Here is a 22,117-nt window from a genome sequence, read left to right as displayed (position 1 = left end):
TTGCAGCACGTCTGCCTGCGTTGCACACTCCAACTAATTATAACTAAGTTACATTGTCAGAGATATTTATTCTTTATTATTCTGCTGTTAATAAAGCTAGACCACCACTGCAATCTTCACCACCTCTCAATTTTTACTACCACATTTTCAGTCCACAATCTTGTCGCAATCAACATGAGTGGCAAAATGACAGATGCTGGTGGAAAGGGGAAGAGGCGTGGTGGAAAAGGCAAAAAAGGTTTTGTCAGTGGGGAAGGTGCCAAAGCTCCATTATCATCTGCTGAAGATAGACCATCTACTAGCAAAAGTAAGATGTCTACTACTTATTGTGGACAATCCGATGTGCTCCCTTTTTTACGGACACGAACAAGAGGAACAAAGGTAGATGATGGGCAAAAAAGGAAAATGCTTGAATGGATCTCAAGTGGTCCAACAAGTGCCCTCTCAGCCACTTCAAGTACCACATCCAAAAAACACCATTCCTCTGAGTTGTCATCCCAATCACACTTGATTTCTCCCAGCTCTGAAGTCTCCATCAGCCCTGCACAGTATGGTGGAACTGAGATGGCTGAGTCTGCAGAGCTGTTCAGTCACACTATAGCCTGGGAATCAGAGGTCTGCTCCCAAGCTACAGTGAGTACAGAACAGGAAATGGTCTGCAGTGATGCCCAGAACCTTTGTGACTCAGATTCAGGCCGTGAGGACCAAGTTTCTGAGCATAATGTTGACCCTTTGTCACAAACTGTAACACCTGTGGTTATAGACAATGAGGAACATACTGATGAAGATGAGACGCAGATACCCGATTGGGATGACAACTTAAATATTCGGTCAGGGCAAGAAGAGGCTCGGTCTGAGGGGGAGGGGAGTGCGAACACAACAATTGATGATGACGTTCTAGATCCCACCTACTGTCAACCCCCAGTCAGGCACTCGAGGAGGTCAACAGAGGCGGTGGAGGAGGATGCAACCGACGACGAAGTTACCTTGCGCCTTCCTGGACAGAGTCGGAGCACTGGTAGCACGTCTACAACTGCATCCTCAGCCACCACTCTGCCTATGAGCATTATTCGGGGTGGATCAACAGGTCGCATGGCCTCTAAGCCTTGCCTAGCCTGGGCCTTTTTTCACATCGAAAAAGATCGCCCAACTCATGTGATATGTAACATTTGTCATGATTCTGTTAGTAGAGGTCAAAACCTCAGCAGTTTGACAACTTCTTCCATGAATCGTCACATGAATAAATATCATAAGTCCCGGTGGGAAGCTCACCGTGCTGCAATGCCGGCTAGCGGAGCGAACCATCCACCGCCCGCCCCTTCCAGTGCATCCGCGCACTCTTCATCTTCTAGGACTGTGGGGACAGCTGTCACACCTGTTTTTCCACGCAAAACTTCCACCACTGTAACCGCAACAGGCAGTTTGCTTGTAAGGTCGTCAGTTGGTTTGGAAGGGGAAACAAGTGAGTGTGTACAGCTCTCTCAGACATCGATAGCACCAACGTTGGATGAAGGCAACATCATGTCTCCGACTGCACTTTCCTCACAAACCTGCATTTTTCCAGGGACACCCTACTCAACACCGTCTACACACAGCAGCCAGATCTCTGTCCCTCAGATGTGGTCAAATAAAAGGCCACTTCCTCCGACCCATGACAAAGCTAAGAGGTTGACTCTATCCCTCTGTAAGCTGTTGGCTACCGAAATGCTGCCTTTCCGCCTAGTGGACACACAGGATTTTAGAGACCTTATGTCTGTCGCTGTGCCCCAGTACCAGATGCCTAGTCGCCACTACTTCTCTAAGAAAGGTGTGCCCGCGCTACACCAGCATGTCGCACACAACATCACCGCTTCCTTGAGAAACTCTGTGTGTGAACGGGTGCATTTCACCACCGATACTTGGACCAGTAAGCATGGACAGGGACGTTACATGTCGCTGACTGGGCACTGGGTAACTATGGTGATAGATGGTGAAGGGTCTGCTGCACAAGTCTTGCCGTCCCCACGACTTGTGTGTCAATCCTCTGTCTGTCCAAGTTCCGCCACAGCTTCTGCATCCTCCACCTCATCTGGGTCCTCCACCTCCGCCCCAAGCCTGCCTGGTCAGGCCACCAGCGTTCTCACTGCGCAGAAGGAATCACGCACGCCTCATTACTATGCTGGCAGCCGAGCGCAACGGCATCAGGCGGTCTTTAGCTTGACATGTCTTGGTAATAAGAGTCACACAGCTGAGGAGTTGTGGTCAGCTCTGCGGTCCGAGTTTAATAAATGGTTGTCTCCACTCAACCTGCAGCCTGGTAAGGCCGTGTGCGACAATGCTGCAAACCTGGGTGCGGCCCTTCGCCTGGGCAAGGTGACACACGTACCTTGTATGGCTCACGTGTTGAACCTTGTCGTGCAGCAATTTTTAACACACTATCCCGGCCTAGATGGCCTTCTGAACAGGGCACGAAAACTGTCTGCTCACTTCCGGCGTTCAAGCGCCGCAGCTGAGCGACTTGCATCGCTACAGAAGTCTTTCGGCCTGCCGGTTCATCGCCTGAAATGCGATGTGGCGACACGCTGGAATTCAACTCTCCACATGTTACAGCGACTGTGGCAGCACAGCAGAGCCCTGGTGCAATACGTCATGACGTATAGCCTGGGCCAACGAGATGCAGAGGTGGGGCAGATCACCCTGATGGAGTGGTCTCAGATCAAGGACCTATGCACCCTTCTGCACAGTTTCGACATGGCGACGAATATGTTTAGCTCTGACAATGCCATTATCAGCATGACGATTCCAGTCATTTACATGCTGGAGCACACGCTAAACACTATTCGGAGTCAGGGGGTGGGACAACAGGAAAGGGAGGAACTACAGGAGGATTCATATGCGCAAGACACAACAACATCACCAAGGTCCAGACGTTCATCATCACCAACGCAGCAGGCATGGGACCATGGGGAACAGGGATCGACAAGGGCGCATAGTAGCAGGCGAAATGTTGAGCAAGGTGCAGGAGAACATGAAGAAATGGAGGACGAACTGTCCATGGACATGGAAGACTCAGCGGATGAGGGAGACCTTGGTCAAATTTCAGTTGAAAGAGGTTGGGGGGAGATGTCAGAGGAAGAAAGAACGGGTAGCACCTCTATGCCACAAACACAGCGTGGACTTGGTCCGCATGGCTGCGCAAGACACATGAGTGCCTTTTTGTTGCACTACCTCCAACATGACAGTCGTATTGTCAAAATTAGAAGTGATGATGACTACTGGATTGCCACACTATTAGATCCCCGGTACAAGTCCAAATTTTGTGACATAATTCCAGCCATAGAAAGGGACGCACGTATGCAGGAGTATCAGCAGAAGCTGTTACTCGATCTTAGCTCGGCTTTTCCACCAAACAACCGTGCAGGTGCAGGGAGGGAATCTCCCAGTTGTAACTTGACAAACATGGGACGGTCTCGTCATCTTCACCAGTCTACCCGTACCAGTAGGACCGTATCTGGTGCCGGTAACAGCAATTTTATGGAATCTTTTCATAATTTTTTTAGACCCTCTTTTGCAAGGCCACCAGAGACAACAAGTCTGACACATACTCAACGGCTGGAGAGGATGATACAGGAGTATCTCCAAATGAACATCGATGCCATGACTGTGCAACTGGAGCCTTGCTCCTTTTGGGCTTCAAACATAGAAAAATGGCCAGAGCTCTCCAGTTACGCCTTGGAGATTTTGTCGTGTCCAGCTGCCAGCGTTGTCTCTGAACGTGTATTCAGTGCTGCTGGGTGTGTGCTGACAGATAAGCGCACGCGTCTGTCCAGTGACAATGTGGACAGACTGACGTTCATCAAAATGAACAAGTCATGGATCCAGAAGGAATTTACTACCCCTGTGTCATCCTGGGGAGAGTAAATGCTTGTGGATTTGGAATGTGCTTGATGCAAATCAAAACATCCTGTTTGCAACTAGGGCCCAAGTGCTGCCACTGATGGGGTGGGTGTCTGTGTGGCCCAATTTTTGGAAAAAAGGGAGACTCCGCTTGGAGTAACCCTTGCTTGATGTGTTTTTAAAAGAAGCCAAGATGAACAGAGCTGGGATCAGCAAAGACTTTGCTACCTACCCCGGTGTCATCCTGGGGACGGATAAGAATGGCGTATTTTTGAATGTGCTTGATGCAAATCAAAACATCCTGTTTGCAACTAGGGCCCAAGTGCTGCCACTGATGGGGTGGGTGTCTGTGTGGCCCAATTTTTGGAAAAAAAGGGAGACTCCGCTTGGAGTAACCCTTGCTTGATGTGTTTTTAAAAGAAGCCAAGATGAACAGAGCTGGGATCAGCAAAGACTTTGCTACCTACCCCGGTGTCATCCTGGGGACGGATAAGAATGGCGTATTTTTGAATGTGCTTGATGCAAATCAAAACATCCTGTTTGCAACTAGGGCCCAAGTGCTGCCACTGATGGGGTGGGTGTCTGTGTGGCCCAATTTTTGGAAAAAAGGGAGACTCCGCTTGGAGTAACCCTTGCTTGATGTGTTTTTAAAAGAAGCCAAGATGAACAGAGCTGGGATCAGGAAATACTTTGCTACCTACCCCGGTGTCATCCTGGGGACGGATAAGAATGGCGTATTTTTGAATGTGCTTGATGCAAATCAAAACATCCTGTTTGCAACTAGGGCCCAAGTGCTGCCACTGATGGGGTGGGTGTCTGTGTGGCCCAATTTTTGGAAAAAAAGGGAGACTCCGCTTGGAGTAACCCTTGCTTGATGTGTTTTTAAAAGAAGCCAAGATGAACAGAGCTGGGATCAGGAAAGACTTTGCTACCTACCCCGGTGTCATCCTGGGGACGGATAAGAATGGCGTATTTTTGAATGTGCTTGATGCAAATCAAAACATCCTGTTTGCAACTAGGGCCCAAGTGCTGCCACTGATGGGGTGGGTGTCTGTGTGGCCCAATTTTTGGAAAAAAAGGGAGACTCCGCTTGGAGTAACCCTTGCTTGATGTGTTTTTAAAAGAAGCCAAGATGAACAGAGCTGGGATCAGGAAAGACTTTGCTACCTACCCCGGTGTCATCCTGGGGACGGATAAGAATGGCGTATTTTTGAATGTGCTTGATGCAAATCAAAACATCCTGTTTGCAAATAGGGCCCAAGTGCTGCCACTGATGGGGTGGGTGTCTGTGTGGCCCAATTTTTGGAAAAAAAGGGAGACTCCGCTTGGAGTAACCCTTGCTTGATGTGTTTTTAAAAGAAGCCAAGATGAACAGAGCTGGGATCAGCAAAGACTTTGCTACCTACCCCGGTGTCATCCTGGGGACGGATAAGAATGGCGTATTTTTGAATGTGCTTGATGCAAATCAAAACATCCTGTTTGCAACTAGGGCCCAAGTGCTGCCACTGATGGGGTGGGTGTCTGTGTGGCCCAATTTTTGGAAAAAAAGGGAGACTCCGCTTGGAGTAACCCTTGCTTGATGTGTTTTTAAAAGAAGCCAAGATGAACAGAGCTGGGATCAGGAAAGACTTTGCTACCTACCCCGGTGTCATCCTGGGGACGGATAAGAATGGCGTATTTTTGAATGTGCTTGATGCAAATCAAAACATCCTGTTTTCAACTAGGGCCCAAGTGCTGCCACTGATGGGGTGGGTGTCTGTGTGGCCCAATTTTTGGAAAAAAAGGGAGACTCCGCTTGGAGTAACCCTTGCTTGATGTGTTTTTAAAAGAAGCCAAGATGAACAGAGCTGGGATCAGGAAAGACTTTGCTACCTACCCCGGTGTCATCCTGGGGACGGATAAGAATGGCGTATTTTTGAATGTGCTTGATGCAAATCAAAACATCCTGTTTGCAACTAGGGCCCAAGTGCTGCCACTGATGGGGTGGGTGTCTGTGTGGCCCAATTTTTGGAAAAAAGGGAGACTCCGCTTGGAGTAACCCTTGCTTACATTGTTTTTAAAAGAAGCCAAGATGAACAAGTCATGGGTCAGCAAAGACTTTGCTACCTACCCCGGTGTCATCCTGGGGATGGATAAGAATGGCGTATTTTTGAATGTGCTTGATGCAAATGTAGCTGTGAAGTGTACAACTGGGGCACAACTGCTGCCACTGAAGGGGTGGGTGTGTGTGTGGCCCAATTTTTGGAAAAAATGGAGACTCCGCTTGGAGTCACCTTGCGGTGTTTTACATGATTTTAGAAGGGCGTGCCATGCCTATATCTGTGTGTCCTCCTCTTTTTCCTTGTCCAGCTGTTTTGTTTTCGCATGAGTATATGTCCTTGTCACTTTCCAATGTGTTTGAGTTGTTTGTCACCTTTAGGACACCTTTGAGGGTGTTTTCTAGGTGTTTTTCTGTGTTTGTGATTGCCTGCCATTGTTTCCTATGCAGTTCGAGTTCGGTTCGTCGAACGTTCGACGAACCGAACTCGAACGGGAGGTCCGTTCGGCGAACCAACCTCGAGCCGAACCGCGACCGGTTCGCTCATCTCTACTCAAGGGGTCCGGACCCGGGCTCGGCAAACACTCCAATCCTTAAAAGGGGATTATTTACAGGGGAGAAGTTCATGACGCCACCTGTGGGTTGCGGTAATGGGAGTACCGCCACTGCTGTAAGGAGTACCGGGGCAGATGGAGTTAAGCAGCCAAATGTTAGTCCCTCCACAGGTAGGGAAATCCCTGGGCTCAGGATGTTTGGTGGTTATTTTGGAGAGCAGAGTGCAGGGAGATCAGAGTACTCACTGTGGGTAGTCGTGGTGCAGGATGAGGATTACAAAGGAGACACTAACACTGAAGATAAACCAAATTCTCTGTGCATCACAGTCACTGCGGGGAGCCCGCCCAGGTGTCCGCTCCCACTGTTGTCACTTGGTAATCCGGAGCCCACCTTCGTGCACAATTTAGTTGTCTGTTTGTGGTCCCTTGGCTTGAAGCTGTTGGGGCCTCGCTCACTATGTGTAGTGTAGCTGTGCTCTTGATGGCTGGCACTTGAGATTTCAGTGGGTTGCTTTACTGGAAAACCCTATCCCCTGCGTTGTGCTGATGCCTTCAATCTCTGAGCTCCTAGGGAAGATAATCTCCCTCCCAGGTTAATAATCAGGACGTTGAATCTGTTCCTGACCTGCGGTCCTGTACCCCGTCGTGCTCGGTACCGGTCAGTTTCTTTTGGGCTTGCTGGTGCCGACAGTCCTCCTAGACTATGTCCGTTGCACCCTCTTCCAATGTCACTGCCACCTGTCCCCGACTCCTCTGTTCCCGGACTACCGTCTGAGACCCAACCTCGGTCTAGCTCCCCGGGAGCTACTACTCCCGCACCTCACTCCTTGAGGGCTCTCACTTGACTCTCTCCTAGACTCAACTGACTCACTTCCCTCCCACCACTCTGCCCGACCCCTAGGTGGGTGGCCCTATTCCAGCTTGACCAACCCACTGGTGTGTCTGACAGGTCATGATGTTAAGTGTTAATTGGGATTTGTCGTGCTAATGGTAGCGACACGGGGGGTAGGCCCTGGGTGACAGGATGCAGTTCCCTGTGGCACCCTGATATACTCAGGGGTCCCATAGCTGCATCCCCCAGCCGTGTGCTTTTCTTGGTTGTGTATCAAAATAAGAGGGACAATCCAATTACAATCCATCACACAGTCAAATTGCCTCCCCCAGGCTTCTGCACCATGTGTACGTTTGATAAAGGTCCTATTGACCAAAACGCCACCTGTACATACTCTTGTAAAGCCACCATTAAACCATATTCACAGTTACATAGGACTGCTAGGAAAATCTATGACGTTTCTGCAAGAAAATAAGCCTTTCAATTTTGGTTACTGTTTCTTATATTTTATGAAAGAGACCAGGAAGTGTAATTCAGTGTGGGCTTAAGATATGGGGTGTAGTCTCCCTCATGCAAACAGGAAACCTGCCGCCTACAAACCTATGACCCCAATTCTTCAAAGTGCTTACCCCAGAAAACCAGCGAGAAACACTTTGAAAAGGCACATCATTTTTGTGCAATATGGAATTTTGCAACTTTCATCATTTTCACATCACTTTTGGCCAGCTCTACCAAAATGGGAGGAACTTGGGTGGAGGCAAGATGGGGCAGGGCAGGGCTACATCCGGCTGTCAAATTCATCAACTGTTGCAGTTACTCCATTCACAGATAAAATGTCCCAGATGCGCCACTTAATGTATTCAGTGCATCATATTCCTGCTCTGCCATCATTTAGACTGGCATATGGAACACCTATCTTAATGAATCAGGACCTATTTGCTAATGTAAGGAGGTGGTCCGGCTGACATGTTTCCACTGATGACATTGATCGCATTATTATATTGTATTATTGTTAAAGCGCTCCAATCACCAGGATTTCCATATATAACCTATAGCCAGTGCTATACTGGCACTATCAGTCTGATTCTATACATACCTGTAGTGGTCAGCTCGGATGTATAGGTTTTGAAATCCAAGAAAGTAAAGTTTATAAATTAGCAGCTTGTTGAGTGGCAGCAGCTGAGGAGCAGATAATATCTGGGGGTAATTCATAGTTATCCCCTCCCTCTGTTAGAATTAGCATAAGTATGATACAATCGACATAGCAGGACGACCTGTGGTGAGGTCATCAATAACTGACAAGGGACACTCTAAGAGCTAATTCCATATTCCCATGTCCCTAGATCAGCAGCACCCTTACTTCATTGGGTCTTCTCAACTACCATACACTGAACTCATTATGTTTTTGGGTTCTTCCTCCTTAAAGGTCTCATCCAACTTGGTAGCCAAAATGAATCTCGGTCAGAGGCACATGCGCGGCTCTCGTTGACGATAGATATGCCGTATATATATATGTTGAGCTCCGCACTGTAGACACAGAATAAGAACCTCATTCCCGCCACCATACTGTCCGATTCTGGGTTAGTCCTCCGCTCCTGGCACAGGGATTTTGCGCAGCAAGAAGGGGACTACTACAGAGCCAGCAGCGCGCCTCATCACCGAGCTTCTGGACACGCGCACCAGTCCAGTCAGACCACACAGGGTTGGGGCGTGGTCTGACTGCAACCAATCACAGATGCCAGGACTGACGGTGGGCGGGGGAAGCAGTGAATATTTACGAGGGTTAATGAGCAGACTTGAAAGTAGAGTTACAGCCGCGCTTTAATCTCTCTAGCCCTTTCTACCAGCATTTTACAGCACAATGTTCGAGTCCTCTTAGACTTATATGGTGTTCGGCATCTGGGCAGATGTTCAGGTTCAAGACCGATCCCACTCAAAATTTTCTTTGAAGTCTGGCTGGAACTGCCAAACCCAAAAATTTGCGAGTTAGCCCATCTCTAGACATGGACCAACAATGATGCATAAAGGCCCCGTTACACGCAACGACGTATCTAACATTATATCGCCGGGGTCACGGATTCCGTGACGCACATCCGGCATAGTTAGCGATGTCGTTGCATGTGACACCAACGAACAGCCATTAACGATCAAAAATACTCACCTTATCGTTGATCGTTGACACGTCATTCATTTTCATAAAATCGTTGATTGTTGAAGACGCAGGTTGTTTGTCGTTCCCGAGGCAGCACACATCGCTACGTGTGACACCTCGGGAACGACGAACTACATCTTACATGCGGCCGCCGGCAATGAGGAAGGAAGGCGGTGGGCGAGATGTTACGGTCGCTCATCCCCGCCCCTCCGCTTCTATTGGGCGGCCGCTTAGTGACGCCGCTGTGATGCCGCACGAACCGCCCCCTTAGAAAGGAGGCGGTTTGCCGGAAACAGCGACGTCGCTAAGCAGGTAAGTCCGTGTGACGGCTCCAAACGATTTTGTGCACAACGGGCAACGATTTGCCCGTGAAGCACAGAAGACGGGGGCGGGTACGCTCGCTAGCGATATTGTTAACAATATCGCTGCGTGTAACGGGGCCTTAAGGCTAAACATCATGCACACTAGTGGTGGTGAACGAGTGACCAGTTTGCTGTGTCTATTGCCAGCTGTAGTAAGAATATCTACATATGAATGATACTTCAAGAAATCTAGATCATACTTATCATTCCATTTTCCGGTCCATTCTTCATTACCATAGGGATTCCTGATTTTGATGAGTTGTTCTTTATTTTCACCATAAGTGACCTTCAAAGAAAAGATCACAATGTATTAGTGAAAATAGAACCGTGTGATTATAATTACCATGGGCTAAGGTGAAGTGTGTGTTGTAGTTTCCTCACCTCCTCCACTCTGATGACGGAGTATAGATGACTTCTAGTGATACTTGCACTAAAATCACTTTGATCAGGAGCCGTCTGTAGAGAAAAGTTGATATGATTGAGCATCTTTGTTTGGATGACTTATTACAACATTTTCTTTACTTTGGTCCAGTACATTGTGGTGATCATCAAGATCAGCTTCCCCAATCAACTGATTACCTGGATCAGAACATTATATGGATTGTATGAAACAAAATGCAGTTAAGCGGGCTTTACACACTGCGATCTCGCTAGCGAGATTGCAAGCGATCCTACCCGCCCCCGTCGGTTGTGCGGCACGGGCAAATCGCTGCGCCGCACAACCTCGCTTACCCCCGTCACACGGACTTACCTGCCCTGCGACGTCGCTCTGGCTGGTGAACTGCTTCCTTTCTAAGGGGGCGGTTAGTGTGGCATCACAGCGATGTCACACGGCAGCCGCCCAATAGAAGCGGAGGGGCGGAGATGAGCGGGACGTAACATCCCGCCCACCACCTTCCTTCCTCATTGCCGGTGGAGGCAGGTAAGGAGATGTTCGTCGCTCCCGCGGTGTCAAACATAGCGATGTGTGATGCCGCAGGAGCAACGAACAACATCGTACTGACAGCAGCAACGATATTAAGGAAATGAGGAACGTGTTAACGAGCAACGATTTTTCACGTTTTTGTGCTCGTTGATCATCGCTCATTGGTGTCACATGCTGCGATGTTGGTAACGGCGCCGGATGTGCGTCACTAATGACGTGACGCCGACGATATATCGTTACCAATATCGTAGTGTGTAAAGCACCCTTTAGGGTTGCCTACGTAACAATATTTTTTACTGACACATTGGTAAACCATAATGAATCAATAAGATTATAAAGGTTATACATTTCTACAGCAAATAATGCTAATATGAAGACTGTGGTTGCATTCACTGTGCACTGGAAAGTGATAATTACAATAATTACAAGATTTCCATTGGAGGAGAGCTCACTACCTCCTGTGGTCGCCTGATGCACACTTTGACTGCCCTCACTGCCTCTTTTAGTTGCCTGTTCCACTCACTGACTGCCCTCACTACCTCCTGTGGTCACCTCTTCCACTCACTGACTGCCCTCACTGTCAGAAAGTTTTTACTAATGTCTAATCTGAATTTCCTTCCTTTTAGTTTCCTCCCATTAGTTCTTGTACTTCCTTGTGCTAATGAGAATAGGGTGGTTCCCTCTGCACACTGACTACCTTTCAGATATTTTTAGATCGCTATTAAATCTCCTCTCAGCCTTCTTTTAGAGGAGATTTAATAGCGGTCTACAAATATCTGAAAGGAGACTGTAGCTCTCTGAAACGCGTTGACCTGAATAAAATGAAATTGAAATAACCATCTGTACTTTCTGGTGACAGCGCGGCATACTCCCGTTTCCTTCTCTACTCTTATATCACGACCATCTCAAGGCAGCGGCAGACGCCATCTCTGAATTCTTATGTAGGGGTTGTGACTGGCACAACCCTAATAGGTGAGTTCCTTTACCTTGTATTGATCTTTGCCCTACCTGGTAAGACCCTATCTGTGCTTCTTATCCTTAGTTTCACATGTTCTTTTAATTTTTATTTTTATAAATAATAGTACATATAAAAATAAACTTCGAAAACTTTAAGAGAAATCTGATTGTTTCTGTGCCAGGAATGATCATTCATTTTCAAAATTCTCAATTTTCAGGTTAAATCTGTATTCGGACTTTTGCATTACTGAGATAGGAGATGGAAGTTGGTGCTGATAAAATTCTATGGAAATAGGAGAGGGAAGAGCTAGAGGCAGAGGGAGGAGCTAGAGGCGGATCTCCTCCTTCCTCTTATCCCTCTGTATATAATATTATCAGTAGCACTCCAATCTCCTATCTCACTATTGTAAAAATCTGTCTTCTTTGAATACAGAGTTTACCTCAAAAGTTTGAAAATAATTTTGAAAATTAAGAATCAGCCCAAGAGGAGAAAGAAGAAGATTTGTCTGATAAAATATATTACAAAGTTTTTATTGTCATGTGTATTATTCATTTATGAAACAAAAATCATAGCAATGGTTACTCTTTAATCTCATTCACGACCTTAGTCACATCTGTGGCGCCCCTGCGGCTTCAGGCGCCACAGGGTACTGCACCTCACCCGACGTGCAGTATTCATCTCGGATATGGAAGATATCATCACCGGTAAACCACCACAGCACATCCAACACACAACCTGGGAACTCTGTCACTGGGACTGGGCCAGGGTAGGTGCTAGGGGTGGCAATCATGAGGTATGGGACCTCTTGCCCACTAGTTCAGCAACCCGGGAGGCAGGGCACATGTAGGGGAAGTGAGGAGCCATCTCACACACAAGTCAGTCAGAAGTTAGCTCAAGGCGCAGCCAGCGCCAGGTGAGACTCAGGAAGAGACGTTGGAAGCCACTGCACAGAAAGGGGCTCGTGGTCAGGAGCTGGAGGCTTGACCCAGGTTCTTAGGAAGAAGGGGATCCCAGGGTTTGCTGGGAGTGCAGCAGGCACCCATGACCCATTCCACGGCCCAAGAGCTGGGGTAGAGGGATGACCACTGGAAAGGACACACAGAGGGAAACACCGGCCTTGACCTCTGAACTATCCAGGATCGGCTGGAGCCCGTAACAGCGGAGCATGTCACTCCAAGGGTGGTGTAACTTAAGTGAGTAAAGAACTTGAACTGCACCCTCTGTGTTGTCCCATAATCGCGCCCCTGCGCCATAGGCGACTACTACTCCAAACATCCTCCCTGGGGCCTAGCTCTACCTGTGGAGAGCTACACTATCTGAGCTGTGTTGTCATCCGCCCTGGAGAAGATCTCCCGCAGCGGTGGCTAATACCTGGCCGCACACCACAGGTGGCGTCACAAAAACTACAACTCCCATAATTCCCCATCCCCATATTTATTGACACCGCTGGAGTCATGGAACAGGGCCAGGCCGCTATGACATCCCAAACCGACACCATCCCGGTGACGAGTGTCTCCCCAAGACCCCGTGGGCACGTCATATCCATACGTCTTGTTTGGGATAGAGTTCCCGATATAGTACATATAATAATACTAATTTTATTTATGTAGCTCCAACATATTAAGCAGCGGCATGTTCAGACAATAAAAACAATAAAAGTAACACATAGTTCACTAGTTCCAGGAGAAGTGAGGGTCCTGCTCACAAGCTTACAATCTCTAAGAAAATAGGGGGACACAATAAGTAGAATGTGCTTGTTATTTAAGGTCAAGCCATCTTTAAAATAGATAAAAGTATACATATAAAGCTGCATGAGCCGGTCATCAGCCAGTACCTGTCAAAGTACAGTTAGCATGAGCTACTAGGTGCATGGAGGATGTGGAGACAGATGAATAAGGGGTAGCATTTAGAAGAAGGGAACAGGGGAGAAATAGGTTAGTGAGTTGAGGTGTTAGGTCTGTTTTTGTAGCAGGCTTAAAAATATGGCGACTAGATATTCATCGGATCATCTGGGGTAGTGCATCCCAGAACCTCGCATTGTTCAAGAGAAGTCTTGGAGATGGAGGTGAGAGGTTTAGATTATGGAGGATGTTAGGGGTACTTTGCATGTTGCGACATCGCTACTGCGATATCGTCGAGGTCAAATCGAAAGTGGCACCGGTAAATCCGGTGCCGGTAACGACGTTGCAACGTGTAAAGCCTAGATGCGGCGATAAATGATTGCAAAAGCGTCATAAATCGGTGATCTGTGTAGCGTCGGCCATTTTCATAATGTCGCATCAATAGGAGATACGATGTTGTTCCTCGTTCCTGCGGCAGCACACATCACTGTGTATGAAGCCGCAGGAGCGAGGAACATCTCCTTACCTGCCTCCACTGGCTATGTGGAAGGAAGGAGGTGGGCGGGATATTTACGTCCCGCTCATCTCCACCCCTCCGCTTCTATTGGCCGCCTGCCGTGTGACGTTGCTGTAATGACTCGCCCACCCCAGGGCTGTGGGACACCCGGTGCCGGGCCGGACTAGTCCGGTGGTAGTCAGTGGTGGCTGGGCCCGACTCCGTGGCCCTGGTGGGTGTCAGTAGAATATGTGGCTTGATGAATAAAGTTTATGTCCGTGACGCCACCTGTGGTCTGCGGCTATTAAGCCGCCGCTGCTGTGTGAGGCCTCCGGGGTGATGTTATGGCAGCAATGGTGGTACTGCTCCCCACAGGTGGAGCGGAGCCCCGGGGACACTGTTAGTGCTCGTGAAAGTCTATGGGGTTGTGTGGCTAACACGGTGCAGGGCCGACAGGCAATGAAAGAACCAGGCACAAACAACAGTCTCTTTACCTTTTCCTCTTTTACTTTGGGAACAGTCCAGTCCTGGGAGACCGTTACAGGTGGTGATGGGGATCCGGTCGGCCTGGAAGTACTTGGGGTGATCTTTCTGGCCAGCTGAGTATGAGGCCTACTCCTGAGCTTTTTTTTGTTATGATAGGACCCTGCTTCTCTGAATCCAGCATTGGCCCTCTTTGCTGCTGGGACTGGTGGTACGTCCCTTTCCCTCTGTAGCAGGCTGCGCAGGCCCTCTCTGGTGCTTCCCTGCTGGAGTCCACACCGGGCCCTGATGCTGCAGCTGTACCTTTGGGATGTTTATGGGCCAGGTGCTTGCAGCCCTCCTGCCCTTCGGATTCGGCTACCAGGGAGTATTTTAAGCCCTGGTGGCCACAAACTCCGATGTCCGAGTCTCTCCGCTGCCTCTCTGCTACTCCTGCTTCCCTGGGCCAAGCTACTCTAGCTTTAGGCCCCAGATCCACAGGACAGCTCACTCTGCGTCTGCTTCCTTCCACTTCTCTCTACAGACTGACCACTACTTCCTCCCTCAGGCCAGACTTGAGGAAGCTCCCTGGAATTCCAGGTTCAGAGCTCCCCCTGCTGGCCGGAGGGAGAACTGCGTTGGGTGTTAACTTGCTGGCCAATGGACCTCCCCATTACCTCCAGGCTCAGCATTAACCCTTTGGAAGGTCAATGCTGTTGTGGCGACCAGGTCCTGGGGTGCCACAGTAACGCCGCACAACCCGCCCCCTTAGGAAGGTGGCGGGTCGCCGGCCAGAGCGACGTCGCAGGGCAGGTGAGTGCGTGTGAAGCTGCTGTAGGGATAATGTTCGCTACAGCAGCTATCACAAGATATTGCATCTGCGACGGGGGCGGGTGCTATCGCACTCGGCATCGCTACCATCAGCTAGTGATGTCGCAGCGTGCAATGTACTCCTTAGATCAGATGCAGAACAGAGGATACAAGTAGGGTGATAGACAGAGTTCAGGGAGGAGATGCAGGGCAGTGCAGAACTGTGGAGAGGACGGGTAGGGTGATAGCCAGAGATGAAGGAGGAGATGCAGGGCAGTGCAGAACTGTGAAGAGCTTTGTGGGGGAAATTAGTTTCTATTGTACTCTATACCAAATGGGTAGCAAGTGCAATGATTGGCACAAGGCAGAGGCCTCGGGTAGATGGTTCACTGGCAAGTTTTAGCAGGCTACTGTATCTAAAGTACCAATAAATATTTAGATGTTTCACTAGCAAATTTTGGAGGACGTGGTAGAAGAAACGAGAGTTCAGCCGTGCTATCACCACATCAGAACGTATTATAAATTTATGTCTTTATTCTTTTATGCACAGGTCAACGTGTTTCAGGAGTCACAGCTCTCTTCATCAGGACAACAGGCAAAAACATTTAATTTATGTTTTTGCCTGTATACATATATTATAATACAGTATATATGTATATTATATTTGTTAAATAAATTATTACATACAACTTACTGAGTTACAAACAACAAATGACTTCTGCTTTAGTGCCGTCTGGATCTTTTGGAATAAGCCATCTGGAGCATTTATGAATATTTCATTGACCCCACCAGAGAAATCTACTAGTGCTTCCATTGTTGTAGATGACACAAGGTTTTCATATGATCCATTAATTCTGTGGAAAAAAAAAGTTGCATTATTTTAAGTGAAATGAGGAGTCACCCTAAGGGGTACTTTGCACGTTGCAACATCGCTACTGCGATATCGTTGGGGTCAAATCGAAAGTGACGCACATCCGGCGCCAGTAACGACGTCGCAACGTGTAAAGCCTAGATGCACCGATAAACGATCGCAAAAGCGTCGTAAATCGGTGATCTGTGTAGTGTCGGTCATTTTCATAATGTCGGACCGATAGGAATTTCAATGTTGTTCCTCGTTTCTGCGGCAGCACACATCGCTGTGTGAAGCCGCAGGAGCGAGGAACATCTCCCACCTGCGTCCCGCGGCTCACGCCGGCTATGCGAAAGGAAGGAGGTGGGCAGGATGTTTGTGTGGCGCCCTGGACAAGCCAGGGGCCACAGATAACAACACACACACACCCCCACCCCCAGCAGTTCACAGCAGACATCCCCAAAGTGACCTACTTTCTTCCTCGGGCTCAGACAGACCCACCAGGTGGGCGGAGTTAGGAGATGGAGACGCCCACCCAGGAGTTTGGCTGGCTGAGGCAGGAAACAAGCCCAGTCAAGTTCAGGCAGAGGAAGAGAGAGGAGGTCTGCAGAGAGGCAGACATAGCCAGGGGCCTAGGTTGGAGCCTAAGGCCCTCATACAGAAAGTCAGGCAGACGGTAGTGGCCGTCTGCAGGGAGCCGGGGAGACAGTTGGTGGAACCGTAGGTAGCCGGGGCTGGGCGGTGGCCCACCGGTACTGAACCGGGGAGCCAGCTGGAAACCGGAACGCAGGAGGAGTGTGCACGGAGGTGAAAGAAAGGACTTACACCACCAAACTGGGTCAGGGGAGAAACAACAACCGCAGCCGTCTGTGGGACCCGTCCATCCAGCCGTGTGTTTTACTGAGAACTGTGTCATCATCATTACCGGCTGAGTGAGTACCACCGTGCCGTGCGGCACCGCGCTGCCCCCGCGACCCTGCACCTCACCAGGCCCCGTAACCCGCCTGCTACCCATCCACCTACCTCACCGGGCCCCGGGACAACCAACCCCCTACCCACGGAGGGGAGAACTAACATCTAGCTGCTCCATACCATCACTCCCGGGATCCCCGTCCAGAGCAGCAGTGGTGTTCCAATCTCACCACAACCGTGGGTGGCGTCACGGACAATCTCCCTTACCAAATCCCCTTTTACTGTGGAGCCTGGGATCACAGACCGGGTCACGCCACCATGATACCCACAGAAGTGACCCCGTGGCCCGGATCTGAGTACCCCTGGTCCCCGGGCGACACATTTGGTGTCACGAACAGGATGCTACCGCTCTGCCGTTTGGTAGAGGTGCGCCTTGTTACCGCCGGAGGTGTCCGGCCGAAAGTTTTGCAAAGCCGCCATCTTGGGCGCGAAAAATTTCCCGCTCGAGCGTCTTCCCCGAGCAGGAAAGGCGCGAAAGTGGAGCCCCGCCCCCTGAAGAAGGAAGTGCTAAAAAGAGGCTAAGGGGGAACGGGATGGCGTCCGGCCGCATGTGAACCGCGGCTGTGGAAGCAGGGACGCCAGGACTCTGCCAGTGTTTGGTTCCTGGAACACCGCTGCACGAGATGTCCCGTCCGTCCGGCACCGCTGAAACCTCGGTGCCCGTGCCCGCGGCCAACGCCCCGACCGACCTGTTACCCCTGTCACTGGTAGCGGAGCTCGCAGCGTCTGTGAGGGAGGGCCCATGCCTAACCATCGTCACTGCCCTGCCACCGGTCCCGGCTTCCATCTCAGCCGCACCGCCGATGACGACGGCTCCGGCAGTCCGCCCGGCCGCAACGGCAGCGAAGCACCCATCCCGTTAACTATCTGGGCAGCCTGGTTCTGGACTGGGGTCAAGGGGTGCTGCCCACTTCTTAGGGGCAGCATCAGGGACAGGTTGTTTGGGTGGGTGACTGAAGGACCCGTTACGTTGCCATTATTAAAAGTGTTAATTGTTGTTGCAACGTTAAAGTAATGTGCATCCCGTTGTGGGAAGATTGAAAATGCATGTGTGAAAATGTTTAAAACGTTTTATTCTTTTTGCAGTTAAAAGAAAAATAAAACCGGTGATGGACGGGCAGCCCGCGGACGGTCTGCATTTTGCTAAGGGGGAATGTGGCGCCCTGGACAAGGCAGGGGCCACAGATAACAACACACACACACACCCACCCCCAGCAGTTCACAGCAGACATCCCCAAAGTGACCTGCTTTCTTCCTCAAGCTCAGACAGACACACCAGGTGGGCGGAGTTAGGAGATGGAGACGCCCACCCAGGAGTTTGGCTGGCCGAGGCAGGAAACAAGCCCAGTCAAGTTCAGGCAGAGGAAGAGAGAGGAGGTCTGCAGAGAGGCAGACATAGCCAGGGGCCTAGGTTGGAGCCTAGGGCCCTCGTACAGAAAGTCAGGCAGACGGTAGTGGCCGTCTGCAGGGAGCCGGGGAGACAGTTGGTGGAACCGTAGGTAGCCGGGGCTGGGCGGTGGCCCACCGGTACTGAACCGGGGAGCCAGCTGGAAACCGGAACGCAGGAGGAGTGTGCACGGAGGTGAAAGAAAGGACTTACACCACCAAACTGGGTCAGGGGAGAAACAACAACCGCAGCCGTCTGTGGGACCCGTCCATCCAGCCGTGTGTTTTACTGAGAACTGTGTCATCATCATTACCGGCTGAGTGAGTACCACCGTGCCGTGCGGCACCGCGCTGCCCCCGCGACCCTGCACCTCACCAGGCCCCGTAACCCGCCTGCTACCCATCCACCTACCTCACCGGGCCCCAGGACAACCAACCCCCTACTCACGGAGGGGAGAACTAACATCTAGCTGCTCCATACCATCACTCCCGGGATCCCCATCCAGAGCAGCGGTGGTGTTCCAATCTCACCACAACCGTGGGTGGCGTCACGGACAATCTCCCTTACCAAATCCCCTTTTACTGTGGAGCCTGGGATCACAGACCGGGTCACGCCACCGTGATACCCACAGAAGTGACCCCGTGGCCCGGATCTGAGTACCCCTGGTCCCCGGGTGACACATTTGGTGTCCCGCTCATCTCCGCCCCTCCGCTTCTATTGGCCGCCTGCCGTGTGACATCGCTGTGATGCTGCACGACCCGCCCCCTTAGAAAGGAGGCGGGTCACCGGCCAGAGCGACATCTCAGGGCAGGTAAGTGCGTGTGAAGCTGCCGTAGCGATAATGTTCGCTACGGCAGCTATCACAAGATATCGCATCTGAGACGGGGGCGGGTACTATCGCGCTCGGCATCGCTAACATCAGCTAGCGATGTCGCAGCGTGCAAAGTACCCCTAAAGTCCCCGTCACACACAGAGATAAATCTTTGGCTGATCTGGGGTTGCAGACAATGAAATCATGGACATATTGTTCCATTTGTGCACAGCCTCAAACCTGGCACTGATTGTCCACAATTTCACTGCAACCACAGATCTGCTGCAGATTTATCTGTGTGTGTATGACAGGGCCTTAAAAAAAATGCTCAAGAGGAGAGTGTTGGAGTGAGGAAACTTTGAGCCACCATGGGAGATTATTCTAAAAGGCTTCCCTCCATCTATACAGAACATGGATGTCCATTTTTAGTTGCTTCGTAATTCAGGTTGAGTCTCCTTGGAGTTCAGTTGGCCATCACACCATATCCCTGTGAACTTCTTACCTGTTGACATTGTTGGCACTTCTAATTTTTAGTCTGCCCCCCCTAAAAAAAATTGGGTTTGGAGGTCAAACATGACCCCAAACAACAAGCCCTATATATGACGCCCCTGGACTAGTCAGGGCGTCACAGGGTACTGCACTTCCTATTCTTTAGTGCAGGACTCAACCCCTCATCGTTCTGGGTTCCAACCTGTGGTACTGCCTCCATCAGCATCCAAAATCCCAACCACACCTTACACCACACCCTGTCAGGCACACCAGTGGGCTGCCTAGCTGGAATAGGGCCGCCCACCTAGGGGTCAGGCAGACTGGTGGGAGGGAAGGAGGAGTGAAGTTGTAGCCCTCGAGAAGTGAGGAGCTGGGGAGTGCTGGCTCCCTGTTTGTGGCAGGTTGGGTCGCAGACGGTGGTCTGGGCCCAGAGGAGACCCGGTCGCAGGGTATTGAGGCTGGGTGCCAATGTGACGCCCTGGACCAGCCAGGTAGTCACAGGTAGGCCCTTGCACAAACACCCGTCCCTTAAAAAGGTGTCAGCACCCACCCTTAAAAAACCTAGTCACCCCCCTCAGGGTTTGATGGGCACACCAGGGGGGGGCGGAGCCAGGCGGTTGGCATGCCCACCGAGGAGTCCACAGGCTCGGAAGCAGGAAACACAGCAGATTGGAGTTGAGTTTTGGAGTGTGAGGAGGTCAAGTGAAGAGGCAGACCTGTGCCCAGGTCTGCCACAGTCTGTCTGACAGCTGTCTGGGTCGGAGCCCAGTCACCTCTGGCTAGGAGGCATACGGTGGCCTCACCCTGCAGGAGCCGGGAAGACGGCTCGGTGGAACCGTAAGGGACCGAAGCAGGGTAGTGGCCCACCGGTACCGAACCGGGGAACCGACTGGAAACTGGAGCACAAAGGGGGGTACTCAGACCCTGAAACTCGGTCCAGAAACCAGTGGACCCAGTTAATTAACTGATTGAGGTCTGGACTTTAGGTCCTTTCCCACCCAAGTCCCGACTGAAGACAACAGCCCAACGAGGGGGATAGAAAGCCACCGCACAGGCAGAGAGATCCCACGGGCCAGCGTCTGCAGGCAAATGGGCTCTCCCGGCAGTACAAAGTCGGGGAGCAGGCTCCCGTTGCTGAAGCACAGGCAGTCCACAATTACAAAGTGCAGGAGAAAGGCGGAGACCACCAACCTGAATAAGGGACCAACTGCAGCCGGCTGCGGGTACCGACCACCATCTTTCTGGTTTACCAAAGACTCTTGTGCATCTTTCATTGTAAGTACAGCTGTGCCTTCGGGCCACGCACCACACTGCCAAGCACCAACATACCAGTCCCAATCAGGCCCCGGGGCCATCACCCCTACCCACGGAGGGGTTAACACCTTTGCTGCGCAACATCTCCCCCCGGGCGCCTAGTCAACGGCAGCGGTGGTGTCCACATTCACCACAACCCGTGGGTGGCGTCACGAACTTATCAACAACCACAGGTCCGGCCGTGACCCTAACCCCTTCAAAGCGCCAGCCCCTTTCAGAACGAAGTGACCCCCAGTCCGGAGGCGCTCGAGCCAGCCACCGAAGAGCCCAGATCCGAGTGGCTCGGCTGCAGCCGAGCGCGGGGCGGTACATATCGACTCTTCTGGCGTCACGAACAGGATTCCTACCTAATCACTTAACCAGGGAAGTGCGCCTTGAAGTTGAAGTCAGCGGTGACCCGTTGAAAAATTTCAGAATCCGCCATCTTGCTGCCATCTTTTGGCGGGAAGATTCCCACCAAAGCCTTCTTCCCCACGAAAAGAGTGCGAGAGTTGAAGCCCCGCCCCCTGGGAACTCAACGGTGCCAGAAAGCAAGCAGTTGAAAAACGAAACTGCTCGAGAGAAGAAGCGAGTGCCACGAAAAGTACAAGGGGGAACAGATGGAGGATGTCTGCTCCCAGGCCTGATGCCGGCCCCGCACCGACCACTGGAGTGGCGGCGCACGCGGAGGAAGCAGCCGGCGGAGAAAATGCGGTCCCGGCTCCGGTAGCAGGGGGCGGTGGACCCCTGGGCTCCGGTGGTGACTCCCCGTGCGACCGCTGGCGGCAACCCACCTGCCGCAAGAAGGATGTCGGCCCCGGCAGTCCGCCCGGCCGCGACGGGAACAGCGTCCGGTGCAGAAAACCCCTCCATTACCAGATCGGGGTCGGAAGAAAGCGACTTAGATGGCAGCGACCCGGTAGCCACTTACATCCCGCGGGAGGGCGAAAACGGATACCGGATCGCCCTGTCGCCCTGGGCGTATTATGCATTGGCGTTGGACGAGGCG

General features: G+C 51.1%; 1 protein-coding gene across 1 annotated transcript in view; it reads right to left on the bottom strand.

Moving 5' to 3' along the window:
- Nucleotides 1-22,117, bottom strand: part of LOC142295958 (calpain-2 catalytic subunit-like) — a 109,120-nt gene that overhangs the window by 40,341 nt on the left and 46,662 nt on the right. The window contains exons 5-7 of the mRNA XM_075339097.1: nt 16,001-16,160; nt 10,196-10,270; nt 10,015-10,100 (exon numbers count right to left, since the gene is read on the bottom strand). Coding sequence (XP_075195212.1) covers nt 10,015-10,100; nt 10,196-10,270; nt 16,001-16,160 — 321 coding nt within the window. The remainder of the gene's footprint in view (nt 1-10,014; nt 10,101-10,195; nt 10,271-16,000; nt 16,161-22,117) is intronic.

Source organism: Anomaloglossus baeobatrachus, chromosome 3 (assembly GCF_048569485.1).
Source record: "Anomaloglossus baeobatrachus isolate aAnoBae1 chromosome 3, aAnoBae1.hap1, whole genome shotgun sequence".
In the NCBI taxonomy this organism is placed as follows: Eukaryota; Metazoa; Chordata; class Amphibia; order Anura; family Aromobatidae; genus Anomaloglossus; species Anomaloglossus baeobatrachus.
This window is presented reverse-complemented; position numbering and strand designations above follow the sequence as displayed.